The 22,951-nt window shown below is 39.2% G+C and overlaps 1 protein-coding gene across 1 annotated transcript in view; it reads right to left on the reverse strand.

Annotated features, from left to right (window-relative positions):
• The window catches only part of LOC308257801 (uncharacterized protein), a gene marked incomplete at both ends in the record, with an annotated part of 53,633 nt that extends 32,043 nt beyond the window's left edge, over positions 1-21,590 (reverse strand). The window contains 10 exon segments of the mRNA XM_080687867.1: positions 4,252-4,335; positions 5,017-5,242; positions 8,737-8,808; positions 9,377-9,448; positions 11,138-11,284; positions 13,004-13,140; positions 15,922-16,031; positions 18,256-18,454; positions 20,532-20,649; positions 21,483-21,590. Coding sequence (XP_080543993.1) covers positions 4,252-4,335; positions 5,017-5,242; positions 8,737-8,808; positions 9,377-9,448; positions 11,138-11,284; positions 13,004-13,140; positions 15,922-16,031; positions 18,256-18,454; positions 20,532-20,649; positions 21,483-21,590 — 1,273 coding nt within the window.
• Positions 21,591-22,951: the final 1,361 nt, after the last annotated feature.

The raw sequence follows: 22,951 nt of genomic DNA on the forward strand, positions 1-22,951 counted from the left end.
TTATTCAATTGTCTGCAATAAGCCTGGTAAATCTCTCCAACAGGGAACATGCAAACTACTATTACTCATTAATACACACGAAATAAAATAGATCAAAACAACAAAAAATCCTGAAACTTTATAAACAATGTCCTTAAAGACATAGAAGAAAAGCGTTCCCCCCCCCCCCCCCCGCCTCTTTCAAATCTGTAATATCCTATAGAATAAAAGGCTAATATGCAAATTGTTCCCTCGGGAGTTTGAACAACCGGGAGTTCGACTGCTCACTATGGTGTGTACTGACTACCAGGGGGCGGCGCAGAATGAAGGAAGGCCCTGGCCGGCAGCTGGCAGCCGGGGGAAGGAAGGCCCCAATCGGCCCTGATCACTAGCCAGGCCTAGGGACCCTACCCATGCATGAATTTCATGCACCAGGCCTCTAGTCCTAGCTAATAAAAGAGTAATATGCAAATTGACCGTACCTCTGCCACGCCCACCAGCCATGCCCATCAGCCACGCCCACCAGCCAATCAGGAGGGAATATGCAAATAAACTCAACCAAGATGACTGCAGCCACAGAGAGCAGGAGGGAGGCTTGGGTTTCCCTGGCAATGGAGGAAGCCAAGCTTTCCGCCTGCCCTTGCCGGCCCAGGCCTCCACTCAATGCTACAAAGTTTCAATTATAGAAGATAAATAAAGCCCAACAGAAATGGCGGCAGCCACGGAGCTGGAGAGAGCAGGAGGCTAGGGTTGCCCGCGGCGATGGAGGAAGCCAAGCTTCTGCAGCCCTGGCCTGCTTTGGTCTCTGCTTAAGGCTACAAAGTTTCAATTATAGAAGATACATAAATCCCAACAGAAATGGCTGCTGCCACTGAGCAAGCAGAAGGCTTGGCTCCACTCCAGGCTACAAAGTTTCAATTGTAGAAGATAATTAAATCCCAGATCCCAGGGCCTCTGCTTGGGTCACCAGGGGGCATGGCTGGCCTGCAAACCACCACAGGACCCTCGCCCAGGGTGCCCCACACCCCAAGGGAACCCCCACCCTGATCCAGAACACCCTTCAGGGCAAACCAGCTGGCCCCCACCCATGCACCAGGCCTCTATCCTATCTAATAAAAGAGTAATATGCAGATTGACCATCACTCCAACACACAAGATGGCTGCCCCCATCTGGTCAAAGATCCTGCCCCCATGTGGACACAAGATGGCCACCACAAGATGGCCAGCAGGGGAGGGCAGTTGTGGGTGATCAGGCCAGCAGGGGAGGGCAGTTGGGAGGGACCAGGCAGGCCTGCAAGGGTGGGCAGTTGGGGGCGATCAAGCCTGCTGGGGAGGGCAGTTAGGGGTGACCCGGCCGGCAGAGGAGGAAAGTTGGGGGTGACTGGGTCTGCAGGGAAGGGCAGTTGGGAGGGACCCAGGCCTGCAGGGGAGTGCAGTTGGGGGGTACCAGGCCTGCAGGGGAGGGCAGTTAGGGGTGACCAGGCCTGCAGGGGAAGGCAGTTAGGGGCAAACAGGCTGGCAGGGGAGCAGTTAGGCATCAATCAGGCTGGCAGGGGAGTGGTTAGGGGGTGATCAGGCTGGCAGTCAGAAGTGGTTAGCGGCAATCAGGAAGGCAAGCAGGCGAGCAGTTGGGAGCCAGCAGTCCTGGATTGTGAGAGGGATCCCAGATTGGAGAGGGAGCAGGCTGGGCTGAGGGACACTGCCCTCCCCCACCCCTGTGCACGAATTTCGTGCACTGGGCCTCTAGTTAAGTAATAAAAGCTGGAGTAATTCAGGATCATAAAAGACTCTAGCTGTCATTGTTTCTTTAAAAAATTATCCGGGGTCAATTCAAGGGGCAAGCATGAGGTTTTGCCAGTTTGGTTATGGAGTCTGGAAATACCATGAAGCTTCAAGTCACAGGCGACACCTAGAATGGAGTCCACCTACAAGAGACAGTAGGGAACAGTGGAATCTGACAGACTTGGGCACAAATCCCAACTATGTTTCTCACCAGCTGTGGGGGCTTGGATACTTTTCTGATTTTTCCTTTTCTTACCTATATGTTGTTATTATTATTAATAAACAACACCTTCCTTGCAACATTGTTTTGAAGTCTAATACATGTGTGAGGTGCACAGCATCGTGCCTGGCATCCAGAAGCTACTTAATATGTTGTTGCTGTATTGACATCATCCTAATTACTAGGACTAACGTCAGTTTGTAGGCTGGAGGTGGAGAAGGCTGAAAATAGAGCGAATTCCCTGGAAATTTTCTACCTCAGATTTCAGTTAGACTAGTAAGGTATACAGGCGATTCTGGCAACAGGTTACCCTTGTTAGCAGTTACCAGTTTGCAGGTGAGGTTTAGGTAAAGCTGCGTAGCCCAGTGCTCAGTCAGCCACTCTGGCTGTCGTGGTTTTTGCCATGACAACACTTAGCAAGTGAGTTATTTGGAGTTTTCCATCTAACAAGCTGTGTAGACAACCAAAGCAGAAATTTTCTTAGGTTATACAATGTGGTGGTCTTTATTGATTAAACCATCAAATCTATCATTGACTGAGTGTGTACCATGAGATTTTTACTGAAGTAGGCAAAGTCTGAAACAGACCTTTCACACTTCACCATAATGAGGAATGTTCACTTGCTACAGCTTTCTGCACAGGAGTTGATACATTCATCTAAATACCCCTCAGAAAAAATTTTCTTACTTTCCCCTGCCTTTAAGAAGTTAGTCTGATTCCAGACTATCTCTTTATGCCTCTTCTTTCTCCAACAGATGAGCAAGTCAAGGGGAAGGCAGGCATATTCTCTTGCTTATCACATGAAATATAAAATAAAAAGATTCTTCTTGCTTTTTTCCCAAAAAAGGTTACCACTTATTTCTCTCATTTTTTATTCACTCAAGTTTGCAATTAATTCCTTTTAAAAATGTCCTTTTTTTTTTCAATGTAAACTCTCTGATGGGAAATTTGGAAATATGTATGAAAAATAAATATAAATTCAGAAACTTATTTCTAGGAGCCATCTGTGGTGAACAAAAGGACCAGAGTGAAAAATTGGAAACGATAGGAACAGTCATGTGAATGAAGTGGTTTGATAAATTCTAGTTCATTCTTACAACAGAGCACTATTCACTCATTACAAATATATTCACTCAATACAAATCTAGACATTTGTGGTAGGTAATGCAACAGTATTCATAATATATTTTAATGGGGAAAATGAAGGTTACTAAATAGCATTTATTGAATATTTTAAAGTTATAAATGGACATAAACAGAAATGGACCAGAGAAATCTATTAAAATATTAACCAAGTAGTTTCCTTTTAATGGTGATGATATTGCTCATTCATTTTCTTTGTCAGTTTCTCTATTTTCTAAAGTGAACAAAAACAAAATAAATCTTTTTTAATGTAAGAAAATATTCCCAAGCCTATTTTAATTTGAAGGAAAGGCACTGAAATTTAAGAGCAGAAAGAACCATAGCTATGACCTACCTCAGCACAGAGTCCATTTGCGGAAGGAGGGCTGATTCAGGAATGGTGTCTCAGCTCGGATGCCACAGTATAAAGGGAGGTCAAGGTGGAGGAGGAAGCAGGACACTGACCACACAGAGCTTCCCCTATAATCAACCATCAGCTTAGCAACCAGCTTCACTGCCTCAGGCCTAAACCCTTCTGCAGTTGCTTTAGTGTGTGGGTATACCATTTTCCATGATGACCTTGTGAGTTTGTTGGCCAATGTTTCCCCAAGTGTAGGCTATGCACCACAGGGGCTAGGAGATATTTTAGCTGATACACAAGTATGATGTTAAATAGCATTGAATCACATAGTATGAGAGTTAGTCCCTGTACTAGTTTGCTATGGCTGCTGTAACAAATTACCAGAAACTTAGTGGATTAAAAATCATATAAGTTTATTCTCTTACAGTTCTGAAGATCAGAAACCTAAGATCAAGGTGTAGGGTTGCATTCTTTATGGAAACTTCTGGGAGAATCTGTTTCCTCCCCTTTTCCAGATTCCAGAGGCGGCCTGCATTCCTTGACTCAGTGCATCACTCCAGCTTCTTGTTGTTTCATTGTCATATTTTCTGACTTTTGACTTTCCTGCCTCCCTCTTATGGGGACCCCTGTAATTACTTTGAGCCCACTTCTCACCTTAGGTTTCGTAACTACCTTAACTTAGTCACATCTGCAACGTCTCTTTTGTTATATAAGGGTTAGGGTTAGTTTCTTGAATTAGGACATGGACATCTTTGGGGGGCCATGATACATCCTACCAAAAACTCACTGGCAAATTTCTTTAAACCTTCTGAGCGCAAGGAGAAAGCCGAACTCTGGTTTATGTCTTTGTTTCTAGCACTTGCCAATCTCCCTTTCAAATCAAGAGGACGCGTTTAACAAAAAGAAGGCAGTTCTAAAACTCTGGGGTCTTGACTAGTCATGGCATCTAGGAATTTTATTATCAATTATCTGCTTTTCATTGTTACAGTTTATGTTTATCTTCAAGTTAAGGTAAATAGTACCTTTTCCTGCCATTTATAGTAGCTCCAAAAAGGTTTTTTTAAAATATAAATAAGCAAATTGAGTTTGAGACTTGTAAATAAGCAGTATCATAGGTGGCATGCAGACATGGCACAGGTAAGTAAGGAATGTGAATTACTACAGTTTGGGAGAACACCAACCTACTTACAATTAGGGAAGAATGGGGATGTTTAGTGATCATTCTGCTCCATGCTTAGCACTACATGAGGCTTGTCTTGAGGAATTTTCCTTTCTGTCTCTTGTTTGGTTCTGTATGTGGGTGAATCAGCAAGACAGAAAGAAAGATCTTCCTCCCTGTTCATGAAGAATGAAAATCACTAGTGGAAAATCTGTGGGATATCATTGATTGGGGGATGTTCTCCTTGAGACTCCTTGACAAGGGAACATTCAGCAACATCAACAATGTGGAGGATGCTGGAATAGACCTCACTGCTGTTTATTCTTTTTCCCAAAGCCTCCTGGGGTTGAAAGCAAGCTTTAATGAAAAAGTGGATGTATTGTAGTTAGGAACATGTCTTCATCAAATCTAGGATTTTACTGTACACCCGTTCAGGAGCATCAAGGCCCCAGATGAAATCAACGTGGTTCCAATCTGGCAATAGCTGGAAGTAATGGAGATTCCTGATTTGGGGGAGTATCCTGGCCACATCCTGGATTGTTACAAGGACATCATTTCCACCAACCCAAATAGCAGTAGGCACTGTCATGGCAGTCAAGTCATACAGTGGGGGACGACTCTATGGGGGAGAAAGAAAGGACATTCATGAGAGGAAGCTCCTCACAGAAACAACTGAATTCAAATAAGTAGAGAAGCTACCAAATCAGTATCTACCAAGTCAATTGTTCACTGAGGGAATTAGGAAGGAAACATGCAATGCTTCTTATCTTCAGGAGTTTGAAGAAACAAGGCAAGATAACCAAACAAACATCTGTATGCAAAATAGGGTATGTTAAATGCTATAAAACACTGTAAAGACAATCAAAGTGAAGACAAAGAAGTTATTTCCAGTTGGAGGCTTCATATACAAAGAAGTCATTTGAGATGACTCTTGAGTGATGGTTGGAATTTGACAGATAGGAAGGAGGGCTTCCTAGGAGGCAGGAAGAGCCTGTATGCCATGGTCAGGAATGGCAAGCTGTCCAGTGTATACCCAGAGAAGAAAATATTTGAAAGAATATTGTAGGATATAAGATTGGAGACAGACAGTCAAGCTCTAAATGCCAGGCTAGGGTATTTGGACATGTTTCAGAAGTTCTGGGGACAAAGCAGGTTCATTTCTCAGAGCTCTGTCTTAAGAGGGCTGTATGAACATGAGTTTGTGAAATGACTTGAAGAAAGGATAGTTCCTGAAAAACTCTAGTCAAGCAATATGGATGGAGATAGTTAAAGTTCTGGAGAGGGCTAAATTCTTCAAGGAAGAGAGATACTAGTATAGTGATGTTAAGAATCTTGGGGAAACAGAGAGTGGCCAGTGTAGAGGACAAAGAGAGCAAACATAAAGGGAAAGAAAAAAAAAAATCAGAGATCATTGCATCACAAAGTCCAAGTTAGGGGAGTAAGTTGCAAGGAAACTATAGTAACTGTTTGTTTTTCATGAGGTACAGGAGCCCCTTTAAGAGAATAAAAGGAGTAAGAGTGAAGAAGCGATGAAAAGAGATGAGGGTCAAGGGCACATGCAGGTGAACTTGGAAAATAAGAGGATCTTCATTTTCTGAGAGAGAAAAGAAGGCTAGAATCAAGGGGACAGAAATATTTTCAGGTGGTAAGAGGGAGGTTAAGAAAATTTATTCATGCAACAAATAAATATTGAGGGCCCCGTAAACGTCAGGTACTCTGCTAGGTGAGAAAACATTGGTGAACAAAAGAGAAGGTAATCCCTACCCTCATGGGGCTTACATGGGTTAATCCTCTTATTCTTGAAAAAACATAGAGTAGGCACAGAGACTGTGCTGGAAACTTAAGAGGGCAAACTGATGAAATTAGAATGTAATAAAAATTGACTTCAAATTGAAACGGAATTTTTGGACTGGAACCCAGATTCTTTGTCCACCGGAATCGAAGGATGAATCCATGGACAGAAAGTGGTATAGCAAAGGTGGAGATTTATTGAAGAACAAGTACAGACTCCCACATGGGGAGGGGGAAAGAGTCCCACAGAATGGACTCCGACGTAGGGAAGGGGAAAGGGTCCCACTGAGTTCCTTTTCCCTATGGCTTATGAAGGCTGCAGATCCTGGTGCCTTGGTATCCCCTCTGATTGGCCACTGTTCCCCTAGACTGGTTACTATAATAACTCCTGGGCTCAAAGGTTGAACCTCACATGGGACATGTGAAATCCGCCCCCTTCCCTTCCTTATTGTTTTCCTATTCCCACTGGGCTTTCTTCTTCTGCTTCTGGATGAAGGGCTTCCTTCTCTTTATTTTATAAATATAGACCTTTTTGCTGTTCCCAGCTTCCTCATTCTATGGAAATATACCTTCTGCTGCTCTGCAACCCTGTGCTTCCTCCATGGTCCCCTTAGTTTCCAAAATTTCTAAAATTTCCTAAACCTGTCCTATTTACCCCTAAAATTCCTATTTCAAAATGATCTAAAATCACACACAAATGAAAGAGGATCAGCCTGGATAAATTCTAAGGACATTTACACTATCACATACTTATCACGTTGTACACTTCAGTCTTAAAATTTCATTTGCTGATTTTACATTAATAAAGCTGAAAAAAAGAACTTAATAAAGCTGAAAAAAAGAACTTGTGATATATTTTGTTCCACTTTCTTTTAAAAGTAAACAATATAACCCGCCTGGCATGACTCAGTGGTTGAGCATCGACCTATGAACCAGGAGGTCACAGTTAGATTCCCAATCAGGGCACATGCTCAGGTTGTAGGCCTGATCCCGAGTGGGGTGCATGAAAGAGGCAGCCAATCAATGATTCTCTCATAACTGATGTTTCTATCTCTCTCTCCCTCTCACTTCCTCTCTGAAATCAATAAAAATAGATATTAAAAAATAAACAATATATAACCCGATTAATAAAAATAATGGATGACAGCAGAAGTATGTAAAATCCAAAATAGAGCCCCCTTTACTCCATCATGTCCATTAACTTCACCCTTTCTTTCCTCCCCTCTCTGAGGATAATAACTTTAACATTTGTTAGGTAGTTTTTTTTCTGACCCTTTTCTAAGCATTTGTGAATATACATAGTTTGAGTGGTAGGAGAAAAGTTTTTGGGTAATGGAAATGTTCTATAGTATCTTGATTGTGCTGTGGTTACACAAATGAATATATTTGTCAAAGTTCATTGAATTGCACTTGTAAAATCAGTGAATTTTACTGTATGTAAATAACACCATAATCAAGCAGATAAAAATAATAAAAATGTGCATAGCTCTTATAGTTGTCTTAAAAGCTAGGAGAATCATTTCTCTAACAATTCAATATATTATTGAGAAATAACTGGTCTGATTGACTGTTTTGATGCTCAGAAACAACCTAATTAATGTGGGTTTGCACTCAGAATAGCTTTAAATATGTCAGTCTTGGAAAACATTGGGAAATTTTAATTTAATGGATTTAGTTCAAACAGAGAAGCCCAGCCCCTGACTTTGAGAAAAGAAATGATGGCAACAACATTGGTTAAAGCATAGGAGGGCTAAAGGAATTTATAAATTTGGATGTGTAAAGTTAGAAGAAGAAAGATACCTTAAGACAAGGCTTCATGGTGGATAATACTCTTTTAATGTTCATGTTGTATCCCAATTCTTGCTGTTAGTATCAAGAAATGTGTATTCATTTACTCTGTAAATTTGTGTAGATTTTTGTAAAAACAATTTTCACTATTATGCAGCCATTAAGATTATGTTAAAAAAAAAAAACACCTCAGTAACATTGGTTATGTCTTGCTATAACCATAAATAAAAGAAATACTAAAAGTTGTATAAGATCAGTGATGCTGAGAAGACTGGAATGAATGCAACAAAATATTGATATATCTAGTTATCTCTGGGTGGAGGGATTATAAATTATTTAATTTCCTTAGCATATGCTTCAATTTTTTCCTAGATTTTTCACAATGAATACATATTAAAATCACAAAATTTTCAAAAAGCTCTATCTATTCATGTGAATACCATCAATTGCCAGGCAGGATTCTTTTCACTCTCAATTAATTTATTTTTACAATGTCTCAAAACCACCCTTCTGGGGGCGTTCTGAATAACTCACCTGATTGTAGTGACGCATGTTCTCAGCTTCACTTCCCCAGTCATAAGCTCTGAATTCATCAGATCGGTAAAGCTGAAATAAATGTGTGTGTGTAGGTTTTTTTTTGTAATATAATATTCAGAATAAAAATCATTAATGTTAACAGCAAATCTTAGAAAAACACTGTACACTGGAAAGAAAATAAGGCTTCCAGACCAGTAAAAAGATGGAAATAGATATTTACTGTGAAAAACAAGGACGAGAGAGAGAGAGAGAGAGAGAGAGAGAGAGAGAGAGAGAGGTGATCTCCCGTGGTTTGTAGGATAAGCTAATGGAAAACCAAAACTCATTAGGGAGAAGTCATGTTTCTCTCTCCCAGGAAGGCTCAGATTCCTGAGATTTTCCCAGCTTACTTCTTGCTTTAGCTCAGGGCCTCTCTTACAAGCTCTGATTTAAGATGGGAATTATTTATATTACCTACTTGTTCTGCACCATATTTTGTCATTTCTCTTAAAACCCAGGGAAATCAGACCATTTAAGATGGTGACAAGGACAAAATGGAAGCCAGCTGGTAAGGTTCTTAGAGGAGGCCTGTTAACTCTGTCCTTTCACATATAATGAAAATAGGGAGGAGAATGGTTTTCCATGACAGAGTCACTACCTGCTTTATGTGCAGGATGTTCTGTATTGACGATCCAGTGGGAGAGTGTGACATGTACACATCCATCCGACTCTGAAGGCAAATAAACCACATGTTACAGCAAGAATCACCCACAGAAATAAACTATGCCTTTCAAACACAAAAAACAGTTCAGCTAAAACTTAGTAAACAAATACTGGGGGTTTTGAAAATATCTATGTGAATCATCTAGATAAGTCTGAATTTTTGTCAGGCACTTGAACATGAGTGAACTATGGGCTGATCAGTGGCATAGGTTGCTTGAGAGCAAACGTGCATCAGCTCTGAAAGTATAAGATAATTTGTTTACTTTGAAGTAGAAGAGGCAAGAATGGACATCACGGAGGAAAGGTGCAATGTGCAAATGGAAGTGGTGGTAGGTGCATGTGCCTAGACACGCTATTGCAGATCAGTAGATCAAAAACACCTGGACTTCAGCATCTAACTCTGTTAATTATAATCTTTGCGACTTTGGGCAAGTTACTTAACATCTCTGAGTTTCTGTATTGTCATCTACTAAATGAAGATAATGAAAATCATGCTACCAATTTGGTGGGCTCTTGTGAAGATAAAATAAAATATTATAAAAGAAAAGCTAATAAACAATCATTTCTATGTGCACTGTACTTCAATCTTTGTAAACATGATAAAGATGACATTATAGAGATACAATAGTAATCATAATTTTATATCTGAGAATATCATAAAACTAATCAAGGGAACTATTAAAAATCTTTACTTTTGAATAAGTAGGCTTTGAACAATGGTTCCTCATGGTTTTTGGTCTAACACAACTTAGCTTCTTAACAAATAGGAGTAGGGTGGGTTGATAGACAAGTGTTTGGGACTAGCTTTACTGTCACAGTCTCATTTGGCTGCTGTCGGAATATGACAGAGATAACTATCCAACCACACTCCTCTGCAGATGCCAACTCCTCCTCCTCCTTGAATTCTCAATAACAGGCAACAAAAAGTTGATGAAACAGGACTGCTGCTTCTTCATAGAAAAGGGATTCCTTTTCCATTCCATTCTGTCTTTTAAGTTCTAAGTCAAGTGATGAGTTTTACTTGAAGCCAGAGTCATCCAACATGTGAGGGCACACACAAAATAAGTTCAATGCTTATATGTGCTTCACTTCTTTTCGAGAATTTTATTTTTATTTTTAAAATGTTTATTAAATTTATTGACGTGATATTGGGTAATAGGGTCAAATAGGTTTCAAATGTACATTTCTAGGATACATGACCTGTATGTTGCATTGTGTGCCCACCACCCAAAGTCAAATCATCTTTTGTCACCATATATTTGACCCCCTTTACCCTTTACTACCCCTCCTTCCCCCTTCCCTCTGGTAACCATCATGCTGTTTGTTGTCTGTCTGTGTCTATGAGTTTCAGTTTTATTCTAGGATTTTATTTTTAATGCACTATATTAATTGTAAGATCAAACTCACTGTAGTAAGTGGTGGCTGATTATGAACATGTGAAACTAACTACCTATTGTGGAACATTCTTTTTCCTAAGCTTGATCAGGGATGGAAGGTTGAAGCCGCCTATTTATTCTTTTTCCCAGTCTTGACATTCATGGTCTATTGAATTCCTAATCTATGCATAGCAAATCTCTGAATTTAAGGGCTTAGAATTCCATATTAATTTATGCAGAGTAATAGATACATCAAACTAAATCAAAGGAAAGCTGGAATTTCTCAAAACATCCAATGGTCCTATAATCCTTATACATACCATATTCAGATTGTTCCTGATGAATCCTGCCCATAAGCCCATTACTTCACGACATAGCACCCATAATATTTTATTGTTGCAGATTGTGACAAAAGCTGGCTTCTCTGATTTACTTGCTAAAAAGACACCTTTGGTACCAAACAATTTCTGTAAAAATTAAAAAAAAAGATTCTTTTAAGAATTGTTTTCAAACTTTTTGTCTTTCTCATCATCCCAGAACTAAGGATTCTTGAGGATCAATTATTTGCTGTTGCAGTCAAGGAGACCAAGTCATTCTGGCAAAGGAACTACGATACTTATGAATCCATCTGCACACAGATGGATCACCAGATGTAATTTATAAGGAGATTGCAGTAAGGACCCTCAACCCCAAATTCGCTTCTTCATGGTGAAGCTTCTCTGTATTCTCTCATTGTAGTCTGTAAATCAGTAATTGACTTCATTTTTAATATCTCATTAATTGGCAAGGAAGGCAGAATATTTCTTCTTAAGGTTAAATATTGCCTTGAATAAGAAGGAAAAGTAGGATTTTCCCTATTACCCATGTGCACATTGTTTTTCTAGGAGTGTCCCAGATTAGCTAACTCTTATGCTGAAAAGTAGAGAATGGTGTACCAAAGAAAGGGTGCCACTGGACAGAAAGGGAGGTGGCATGTTAAAACGTCTAGGGCTTGGGAAAATAAGATTGAGTGGGGAATCTCTGATGAGAGGACTGGAGCTTCTCTGGGCAACAGATATTATCAAGTGGCAGGTGAGGTCAGGGAATGGGACGTACAGTGGCAGGAAACTCGACAGTAGGGGATATGAAATAGATAAGCCAGGGACAATATTTGCCTCAGATCCAATCTTTGTAGGCAAAGCAATAGATATGCAAAACTGGTGATAGATGTGTCTATCTCTGATTTTAACAAATTTGTCTGCTCAATCTGTCCAAATGTAGGAAATATCCAACACTGATATCAATACACTTTGCAGTAGAACTATCAACCACACATAAGGGAAGTTACATCACTTGAGCTCAAGTAGATAATACAATCAAACTATTATCAAACCAATCATTAGGCCCTATGAAAATTCTTCCTTGTCTTAGCTCAACAAACAATGGTTTTCCATATCTATTACTCCACCATAAACCAGGGCCTCCTCTTATATATGAATTACTGAGATACCCTGATTGGTCTCCTTGACTTCACTTTGACCAAAATTGATTTTATCCTTCACCTCAAATTTAAGGTGCAATCTTGGTAAAATACTATGTTCATTGTGCCAGTGACCTTTTCAAAGAGACAAAAAGCAAATAGAAAAATAATTTCAATGGATAAAATTCCAAATTCACAATTAGCAATCAAACTGCTTTTCCAATCCTTGGAAAATAACCAATAAATATTTGAAGAAATAATTGAGTTGTGAGACAATTAGGCTTTATAATCATAGTTTTAGTAAATTAGAACAAGTTGCCATATAGGAAGGATTATTTTATTCACGTTTCACATCGAAGTCAGGATGTCAGTGACCATATGAAACTAGAAAAATGTCTTTCATTTGGACATTGCAAGTCCATTGACCTGCCCAGTGGAACAAGAAAACATGAATGGACTTTAAGTTGACATAGCACTCAGCACAGCTAGCAGTTCTGATATATATAGTCAGGTCTGTTAATGACTGAGTAAAGTAACTTGTATATGACAGCTGTAGATAGTGTGGCACAGACTTACATACACACAAATAAGTACTTGGTTGCAGATTCTGGTTTCCACAGATTTCATCTAAACTTCCTACTTTTACTTCATCACAGACTTTAAAATAATGAGGTCTATGATCCAAAATGAGACCCTCAAATACATTTTGGTGAAATGAGGAGCCTACCTTGATTGCAGAACTTGGAAGTAGAAAAAAACTGGTAAAAATACCCTTGGGATATTTGAATGAGGCCACAGGACTCAAGGCAAAATTCATTTTGATTCTCCGAGCCACTTCAGGCATGGTGGAAAAGGCTGCAAACCCTGAGAGAACAAGAGACAAGACACTCTTGTAAAAATGAGAAACACACAATGTCTCTATAAAGAAAAGTAGGGACTCATCATTTTTATCCTTCTATTGCCATGATCTTGGGAATGAATTGAGAGACTCTTCCGAGTTATTCTGCAAAGAGAATCTGCCTTCAGTCCTCTCTGCTCTCATTCTCCTTTTTTCTTTATCTTTTTTTTTTTAAATCCTGGACAGTGTAACTGGGTTGGGGAAAGTGAGGGATAAGCTGCTACTGGCAAGTGACTATGGACAACCTCACTTTCAAAGCCTGGAGGAACTGCTGGCAATATTGTCATTTTGCCCCAACACTGAGGTGCTAGAATGAGTCCACAGCTTCCAGAAGTAAAGAATCAGTTCCTGGGAGGTGACTCATGAAGAAGGCCTTTCTAAGCAGTATCATCGAGTTATTCCAGTTTTTCTTTCTCACAATGGAATGAGATTTCATTGCTCCCACTGCTTCACCAGATGCTTACCAACCCTCCAGAATTTGTTTCCTGCTTTCAAGAGAGAAGGGGATTTTCCTCGGTCCACTGTGGTCCCAGGAAGAACCAGGTGTGTCCATTTGCTCTGATCTTTAAGTAATAGCACTGCACCCATTGCTAGCCCTGTGAGGATGAGGAGATCAGCACTACACAGAAGAAGCTCTGTGGCCTTGACCGGTTTGGCTCAGTGGATAGAGCGTTGGCCTGTGGACTGAAAGGTCCCAGGTTCGATTCCGGTCAAGGGCATGTACCTTGGTTGCGGGCACCTCCCCAGTAGGGGGTGTGCAGGAAGCAACTGATCCATGTTTCTAGCTCTCTATCTCTCTTCCTTCCTCTCTGTAAAAAATCAATCATATATATGAAGCTCTGTGGAGTTTCTGTGTATTTTTGTTCTTCAAGGTGCCTTCTTGGCCCCCCTCCATTTTGTGTGTGTGTGTGTGTGTGTGTGTGTGTATGTGTGTTTCCATAGCAGAAGCTTTTTTATTCCCCCCTGATTCTTATTGAAACTGTCCTGGACAAAAAAAAAAAAAAAAAAAAAAAAAAAGAGCTGACTTTGTATCAGTTGATACAAAGACTCTGAAACAGCCATAATACTTCCCCCTAGAAGATTTCTGTAGGTTTTTTTGTTGGCCATACTGACTCGGGAGCCTTATCATCACTTAACTAGATGCCCGATGCACAAAAATTTGATTCGTGCAAGAGTAAGCTTTCCTTCCCCCAGCTGCCGGCATCGGCTTCCCGCTGGCACCCGGGACTGGCTGTCTTCCCTCTGCCCCGGCTTGGTCAGGAAGGACCTCTGAATGATGTCTGGAAGACATCTGGTCTAATTAGCATATTACCCTTTTATTATTATAGATGAGTTGGGGCCTTGGTAGCTAAGTGCCTTGCAAACAGCGGGCCTTCCCACAAATAAAAATTGCTCTGCCCAGTATGCAAATAATACTCACTAAAAAATTTTATGCCCTGAATGCAATGCAGATGACAGATGATCAAATTTTCTGTTTTCTTTGAAGAGCACATAGAAGAGCATATCCTATGAAAGTCCTACGCACTTTTCCAGACTCACTCAAAGCCTAGCACCTCATGGATGAAGTCTAACTGACTGGTTTGAATCTGTGTTCTGCCTCTTACGTGCTCAGAGGCCCCGAGCAATCCACTTAATCTCTTTGAATTTATGTTTCCTCTTCTGGGAGATAGAAATAATAATAGAAAGTTTTAAAGAGAGAGATTTTGGGGAAGTTCCTAAACACAGCGTCCTAAACCTAGTAAATGCTTAATAAATGTTAGCTTTGATAGTATAATTATTTACTTGTTACTGGCAGTTGTTGCTTTTTTTGGGGCGGGGGGAGAAGCGAGTCTCTGATTAGTTCTTTGATACCCCTGTAGAATGCCCTCTGATGCTCACTGCCTGTTCTAAGCTTGTAAGCTGCTGATCAATATAAAGCACTGATAAATATATATTTTCTGTTGATAATAATGGAGACTACTGTAAGAATGTTTACTGTTTCTTGCACAGTTTCACCTATACTTAAATAGTTTTAATGTAACTTGATCTCTTAAAATAGAAAACTTCAGTGGAAGATCACTAGCAAATTCACATTTTTAACTATATTGATCCCTCTACATTTTTATTTGGAACTAGATTATTGATCCCCCTCCCCACCCCCAAAAAAGATAGGAAATGATTAAAAAGTATGTTTTCAAAGAGCAGGGACTTTTAAAAAACATTCTACATAGTTCTTACATTTAATTGATATTCCATATTATATTATACACTAAATAGATAAGCCCCCTTGATTTATTATAGTAAGCTTTCATGTTCCAACTCAAAAAATGATCATATCTTTTTAATTTGTTCAAATATAAATATAAGCTCCTCCCTTTTATTTATTTTTAAAAATCCCATGTGGGTTGTGAGGAAGGTATGATTATATTCTTCAGGGATTATTTTATGTCATTAGGCTTTACATTTTCAGCTCAGAGGGAGTCTAGAAACTTATTCTTTGGATATTTCTTTGGATTTGGGGTACATGTTATTCTGGGAAATTACATCACCATTACAAATATGTAGTTATGATCAGAAATGAAGGAAAGATCTGGCCTACGTACACTCTCTGAAATTCAGGTTTATAGCCATTTAGGTCACTGGAATTATGTGCTAAGAACAGGACAGAGAATTAAAGACATTATTAATGGCAGTGACTCTGTTCCAGTTTAAAGGTGAACTCTTACAAGACTCTGACCCTTGTAAAACATTGACCTTTGTAAACATACCTATTGTAGTGCCAAGTGAATGTCCAACAAAATACAACTTCTCCTGCCCAGTTTTATTTACAATGAAGTCTATTATGCTCGGGAGATCATATTTGGCCATTTCATCAAAACTGCAAAATAAAACAGGGTCTTATAAATACTCCCAACTAAGTTTGAAACTCGGATCATTTGATCACATTTTTTACACTTATTTGGTGTATATTTCATTATTTATCCAGTTACATGTAGGCTAGTGTAGCTTTAGTTTACTGCATTCACATGGGTTACTTTCTAATAACAGGAATGATTTCAAGACTTGTGTATAGTATCTGAAGTTCAGTCTTATCATTTCTCCTCTTCACTCTCTTCCATTGTATTTGCTTCACTTCCCTTCCGCCACCCCCCAATCTAGTTTGCATGCCACTCCTTTGGACTCCCCCAGGGAACTTAAGACTCTCAGGGCCATTTGAATGCCCCACTTTGGAAACAGAATTGGTTGTAAATCACGATTCTCGCATGTACTAGCTTTTGATCAGTTACATAAATTCTCTAAGCTTGAGTTTTCTTATCTGTGAAATGAACATGATAGCACTTGCTATAAGGAAGTCATAAGGTTGGATAGTATTAAAGAAATGACTCTGGCTACAAATAGTTGTTGCTGTTATTAACATTTCTGTCATATAAAGAAATATACACTGAGTGGCCAGATGATTATGATCTCTGAACACATAATAATCTGGCCACTCACTGTATATCCTATATAATAAAAGGCTAATATGCAAATTGTCCCCTCAACCAGGAGTTCAACCAGCAGGCAGGCTGGCCAACCGCCCATGTCCCCTCCCCCTGGCCAGGCTAGCCGGACCCCACCCATGCACAATGAATTCATGCACTGGGCCTCTAATATATATATACATATATACATTAAAAGTACAGGAATTCTTATGACCAATGTATGCAGTCAATCCATATTTATTTAGTGCCTAATATAGGCTCTAAGCATTCAAAAGGGAACAATGCCCCTGACCTCACAAATCTTCTATATATATATATATATATATATATATATATATATATATATATATATACACACACACACACACACACACACACACACACTGAGTGGCCAGATATTATGCGTTCAGAGATCATAATAATCTGGTCACTCAGTGTATATTCAACATATACCAAAATCTTACAGTACCAGTTCAGCTAGTATTGATACAGGAGAATAATTGGTATATAACATTTAGTTGAGTCATGTACTCCATGATTTAGAGGACTGTTTTAATAGACAACATGTGAGGAAATATCTAGGTTGATACTCCCAAGTATGGGAGTTGTGATACCTTACAGTAAACAAGATCCTAGCTCCCAGCCAAGGACCAGTGACACAAAATATTTCCCAATGTTCGCCACACTGCTTGAAAACTCTGACTCTAACAATTTATTCTATCCTTACTTTCTTCTCAACCTGCCAGTGGATTCTGAGTATTTCATTACTTTGCATATGACAGTGAGCTTAGGCCCATGAAGAAAGCCTACTGTGGCACCAGCTTGTCCTCTGGTGACCCCAGAAACACTTTCACTAAAAGAAACACTCAGCATATCAAAAGATTCTTCTCTATTGCCCATTAACAAAGTTTTAAAGATCTCAAATTAGAATTTTCTAAAATGGTATTCTAGCCTGGCCTGCATGGCTCAGTGATTGAAAATCAACCTATGAACCTGGGGGTCACAGTTCAATTCCTGGTGGTCAGGGCACATGCCTGGGTTGTGGGCCCAATCCCCAGTCAAGGTAGGGCAGAAGGCAGTCAATCAATGATTCTCTGTTATCATTGATGTTTCTCTTTCTCTCTCTCTTCCTTCTCAGAAATTCATAAAAATATATTTAAAAACAAAACAAAAAAATAGTATTCTATAAAATTCAACCGTAGTTCCTCTAAAAATAATCTAGTACTGATACACATCATTGTGAAACTGATTGGCTGTCCAAGAGAAAGGACTTGTATTAGCAGCACTAGAATGAATAGAAGATTTGTGAGGTCAGGGGCATTGTTCCCTTTTGAATGCTTAGAGCCTATATTAGGCACTAAATAAATATGGATTGACTGCATACATTGGTCATAAGAATTCCTGTACTTTTAATGTATAGCATTGGATGTTAAAGTAATTTTGTTAAAATGATGTAATTTGACTATGGGAGAAACAGTGGAAATCAAAGCTTCTTGCTGTTTCTGACTTTTGAGATGTTAGTAGGAACTACAAGGAACTGTGGCTTCAAAGATCATAGATTATTATTAATATCATTCACACTATTATATTCAAAATTGTCTCAAACTTGACACAGTTTACCTAAAGGCCCAGTATTCTTCTTCAGTCACTGGCAGTGTTTTGTGTTTTCTTGACCAAAGGTTTCCTCGACTGTTCCCCATCCAGACATCATAACCTGCATCTGCGAGAATGAATCCAAGGCTTCCATTGGCATAATTCTTAAGCCAGGAGGAATTGTCTATAAACAGGGCATGCTGCATGTACACTACTGGCCGGGGACCTGAAGTGAGGGAGGGAAAGAGAGAGAACAGTGATAGGTAGATAATGAGAAAATACTTTATGATAAATAGAGCATCTCAGGAACATGATAGAAATGTGCATGCGTACACACACACACACACACATACACACACATACACACACCACACCAGAAAAAGCAAAAAGCAAAAACACTATTCACTTTTTCCCTGTCATTAGTGTAGAACTTTATGATCACAGAGCAAATTTCTTGAGCAATACTTTGTACCTGGTGTTATGGCCATTGACTGACATGCTTGAGCCTATTAAATTCTTACAATAACTCTATAAATTAGTTACTATTTTGAGGATTCTCATTGCACAGGTGTGGAAACTAAGACTTAAGATAATTAAGTAACTTTCCCAAGGGGTCACCCAGCTAACAAGGTACTGTGTCAGGACTCAAGCTGGGTTCTGTTTCATGCCAAAGCATGTGCTTGTAACTGCTATGCTCTATGATTTCATATTTACATATCTTCTGGGTATGGCTTACAGTGACATGGAAGTGATGACACTTAATGGAGTCCTATGCCTCTTCCAGTCCTTCCTTTAGGGAGGAAGAGGGGGTGAGTGTAAATAGACAATCACTAATTTCTCACCAAGCTTCTAACCAAACACCCAGCCTCCTCCTGCAGGAGAACATTTGAAAATTATAATAGTAAAATCAGCTCAACACCCCTCTGCCAACTCTCAAATTCCCAATGCATAGAGTATTCATTGGGGGAGATGAGAAGGACCAGGGTGAAATGTTTCCAAAAGCGCTATAATTTAATTGTTAGGAGCACGGGCTCTGGAGTCAGGTGGCCTGGGGTTGGATCCTGGTTCTGTCACTTGCTATTTGTGTGACTTCAAGTCTATTTCATATCATGCTTGCCTTAGTTTCATCATCGGTAAAATAATGATTAATAGTATTGACCTCATAGGTTTGCTAGGAACGATATGCCTGATAAATGACGTTTAATTCCAAATCTTCCCAAATTCTCCCTCCTGAAGCAAAACCTTTCCTTGAAAAAGTTTTCTCCTTTTGTATTTCATAGTCCCCTCTTCCCCACTCCTGAGGGAGATTTGGTTGCCAGATTTAGCAAAAAACAAACAAACAAACAAACAAAAATGATAAAGAAAAAGACCCGGGGGCCCTATTAAATTTGAATAAAACAATGAATAACTTTTCCATCTGAGTTCTATATACTCAAGTGAGACATATAAGAAAGCCTGCTTGTTGTTTATGAAATTCAACTTTAGGTGTCTCATGTTTTGTCAGGTAATCCCACTCACATAACACTCCCCCCACTTTAAAAAAAACTCTTGAATTACAAATTTCTTTCTGAGAGGGAGAAAGTATCGAACAACATGATTATAGCTGCTCTTAAATGTGTACGGTGGGAGAGCTGATGCAGAGAGGTCACTGAGGCTTTGCAGAGATTTTGCTTGCTCTTCTCTCTCCCTCTTCAGAGGTTTTGCAGTTCTGGCTCCCCCTCTGCTTGTGCAGAGCTGGCTCCTCATTCTAGAACGAGGCCATATTAACACCATGCTCTTTCATTCCACAAACCATCAGTCTCTTAGATCAGAGCATGTGTGAATGTTAAAGTTTTCTTTCCTGGAAGAAGTTTCAGAAATGCCAATCATTTAAGTTGAACTTTTATCATGAAGAGGGTGGTCTGTTGATTCTAGTGAGGGCCAGAGATACTTTTTTGGGGCACCCCACAACCAACTTTATACAACCCAGCAAATCCCTCTCCAACACTGAAGAAATCCACTTTCTTGGAATACAGGAGTTTATCACCTGGAAAATCAGTAATGAGCTTACAAAATGCAGGATCCACCTTTGCCTTTACACCCTAACAGGCAAGCCTAGTTGCTGTCAAGATCAGTCTCGCCCTTTGTATTTTCAGGTTCTTGGCAGTCTTCTGAGAATTAGAAAGAATGAGACTCCCTGCTAATCATTTAAAGACTAATGCAAAATTCAAAACATGCTTGATATATCAGCCACTCTCTTAAAGAAAAGCCAGCACTGAATTTTAGTCATATCCAATCCTTATCGGGAGGGGCACAACTTGTACCTGCACTCCTAGTATCCCTTCGCCCGTGAGGAATTCTGTTGATGCTGAGGATGTACCCATCTTGAGTGACAACTTCATACTCTTCACTGGGGTAGCCATTATAGGCGATGACTTCACTCTGGCCAGTGAAAACACAGGCATTAGCTAAACATGTTCTAGAATGGGTATCAAAAGAAACTAGAACAATGTATCTGTTGTAAGCTTATCAGGGTGAATTATCTGTAACCTGTAGCCCCAGGTAACTGTAAAATTAATTTATTAAATAAAGTATTGATAAAAAATAAGCAGAATATTAGAAAATGTCTACTATTGACATTTCTTTAGTGGGGGGAGATAATATTTAGCATTGATCCATTCTTTTGACAAACTATATTCTCAAGTCAATTGTCTTTGAGATCCTTCTTGGTTTAAAGATAATAAGATCATAGCCCAATAGAGGGCAGTTATAAATATCATCCAGGTGGCTTAAAATATAAATTCTTAATATTATTAAAAATATAAGTTGTCTGTAAAAATACAGTTCTGCTTTGCATGACTAGAAAGTATTATTTATTCAGCCAAAAGAGCAGACCAACCTAGCTTGACTTTTGGAGAAATATTAAAAATCACCTGTTTTAGCCCTAGCTGGTTTGGCTCAGTGGATAGAGTATCAGCCTGTGGACTGAAGGGTCCTGAGTTCAATTCCAGTCAAGGGCACCTGCCCGGGTTGCAGGCTTGGTCCCCAGTAGGGGCCATGAAGGGGGCAGCAGATCAATGATCTGCTCTCATCATTGATGTTTCTATTTCTTTCCCTCTCCATTCCTCTCTGAAATTAATAAAAAAATATATTTTAAAAATAGCCTGTTTTCTCTGTTTTCTTATCATAGATTTTCAGCTCTAGCAGGACTTTTAATAATTTCATAACCTATTATCTGCTTTATTTGGTGTTCTTTGGAATTTTTCATGACTTACAGTATTCATCCACACTTCAGGATTCGCTTCTTTTTCCAAATTAAAGAGTTTATTAGCATTTAAAGTTCCACAGATCAAACAGGTTGTTGTTAAAAACAGCCACATCATTGGAATGCCTGATATAAAACATTTAATAATTACAGATTAATTTTATACATCAGAGTTGATTAATGAAATGAAAATAGTGTCCTAATAAAAATGTGACTAACATCCTGAGAAAGTGTGGAAGAGAACAAGTACAGTGACCTAACTCTGAGCATTATCAAACTAATTTTTTCACACAAAAACTACCTTGAAATAGCCCACTTCTGAAAATAAAATGAATTTAGTCTAGTGTGAAGACTTATTTTTATCTTTTATTTTAATGAAAAAATTTTCAATTATTTTAAGTCTTTGCTTACCTGCGATTTGCCAGAACACCTAGAGACTCAGAGGACATATTTCTACACCCTGGCAAATCTAAAAGTGGAGATAACCTATAGTCTGGCAACATTCCACAAAGCCATCAAGAACTGAAGCTCCAACCAAACAAGCTGGCAATAAGTTTCTACTGGTGTGACTATTTTTCTGTGGACACCCAACGGCAACCTTTAAATAAATGTGCAATTTATCCTCTTGGCATTGCTTAAATCATGTCTTTTCAAAGTAGGACAACATCATCTCAGTGTAAGCACTCATTATATGAGAACTTCAATGGCTTGAGATGGAAGTCCAGTCTCACGACACACAAGATTCCTAACCTTGGGCAAGTTATTTTTAGTGGTTTTTTCTCTTGGTTTCCTTGATGATAGAGTGAGGATAATAATGTTACATGATTATAAGGAAGATTACAGGGTTAGAGAGAGGATTAAGTGACATCTAAAACACTAAGTACAGTGTAAGCGCTTTTACCACTTAATGTAAGAATGAGTGAGAGAGAAATAGCAGAGAGCCTTGGCTATAACAAATTAATGACCGACTTCTAGAAATTTAGAATTTACTTTTGAAATTAAATAACTTTCCATACACTTGCTATCTGGTTAAAACAATTTTATATCTCTAAATGGTATATAATTTAAAACATTTTTGAAATTATAATAGCTAATATCTATTGAATGTTTGGCTTGTGCCAGGCACTGTTCTAATCACTTCTCATTTGTTATTTAAACCTCAAAGAAACTCCATGAGGTAACTACTGTTATCCTCATTTTATCAATGAAAAAAACAAAGGCTGAAAGAAGTTTAAGATCTGCCCAAGGTCACAGGGCCAACAGGTGACAGAACTACAAGAACGCAGACAGCCTCACTGAAGAGCCCTTACAAAACCTGATTTTCAAGCCAACTGCCTCCTGGTTGTGATAAATCTTGATTTTACCTGCTGCTGAGGCCTCCTATGGATTAGGAACTTCTGATCTTCGGCATGTGACATCAGGCTGAAGAATGAGATATGATTGCACTGATAGTTAGAAGCCAAACAGATGAGAGACAGG

This window comes from Plecotus auritus (assembly GCF_963455305.1).
Source record: "Plecotus auritus genome assembly, chromosome: 9".
Lineage (NCBI taxonomy): Eukaryota > Metazoa > Chordata > Mammalia > Chiroptera > Vespertilionidae > Plecotus > Plecotus auritus.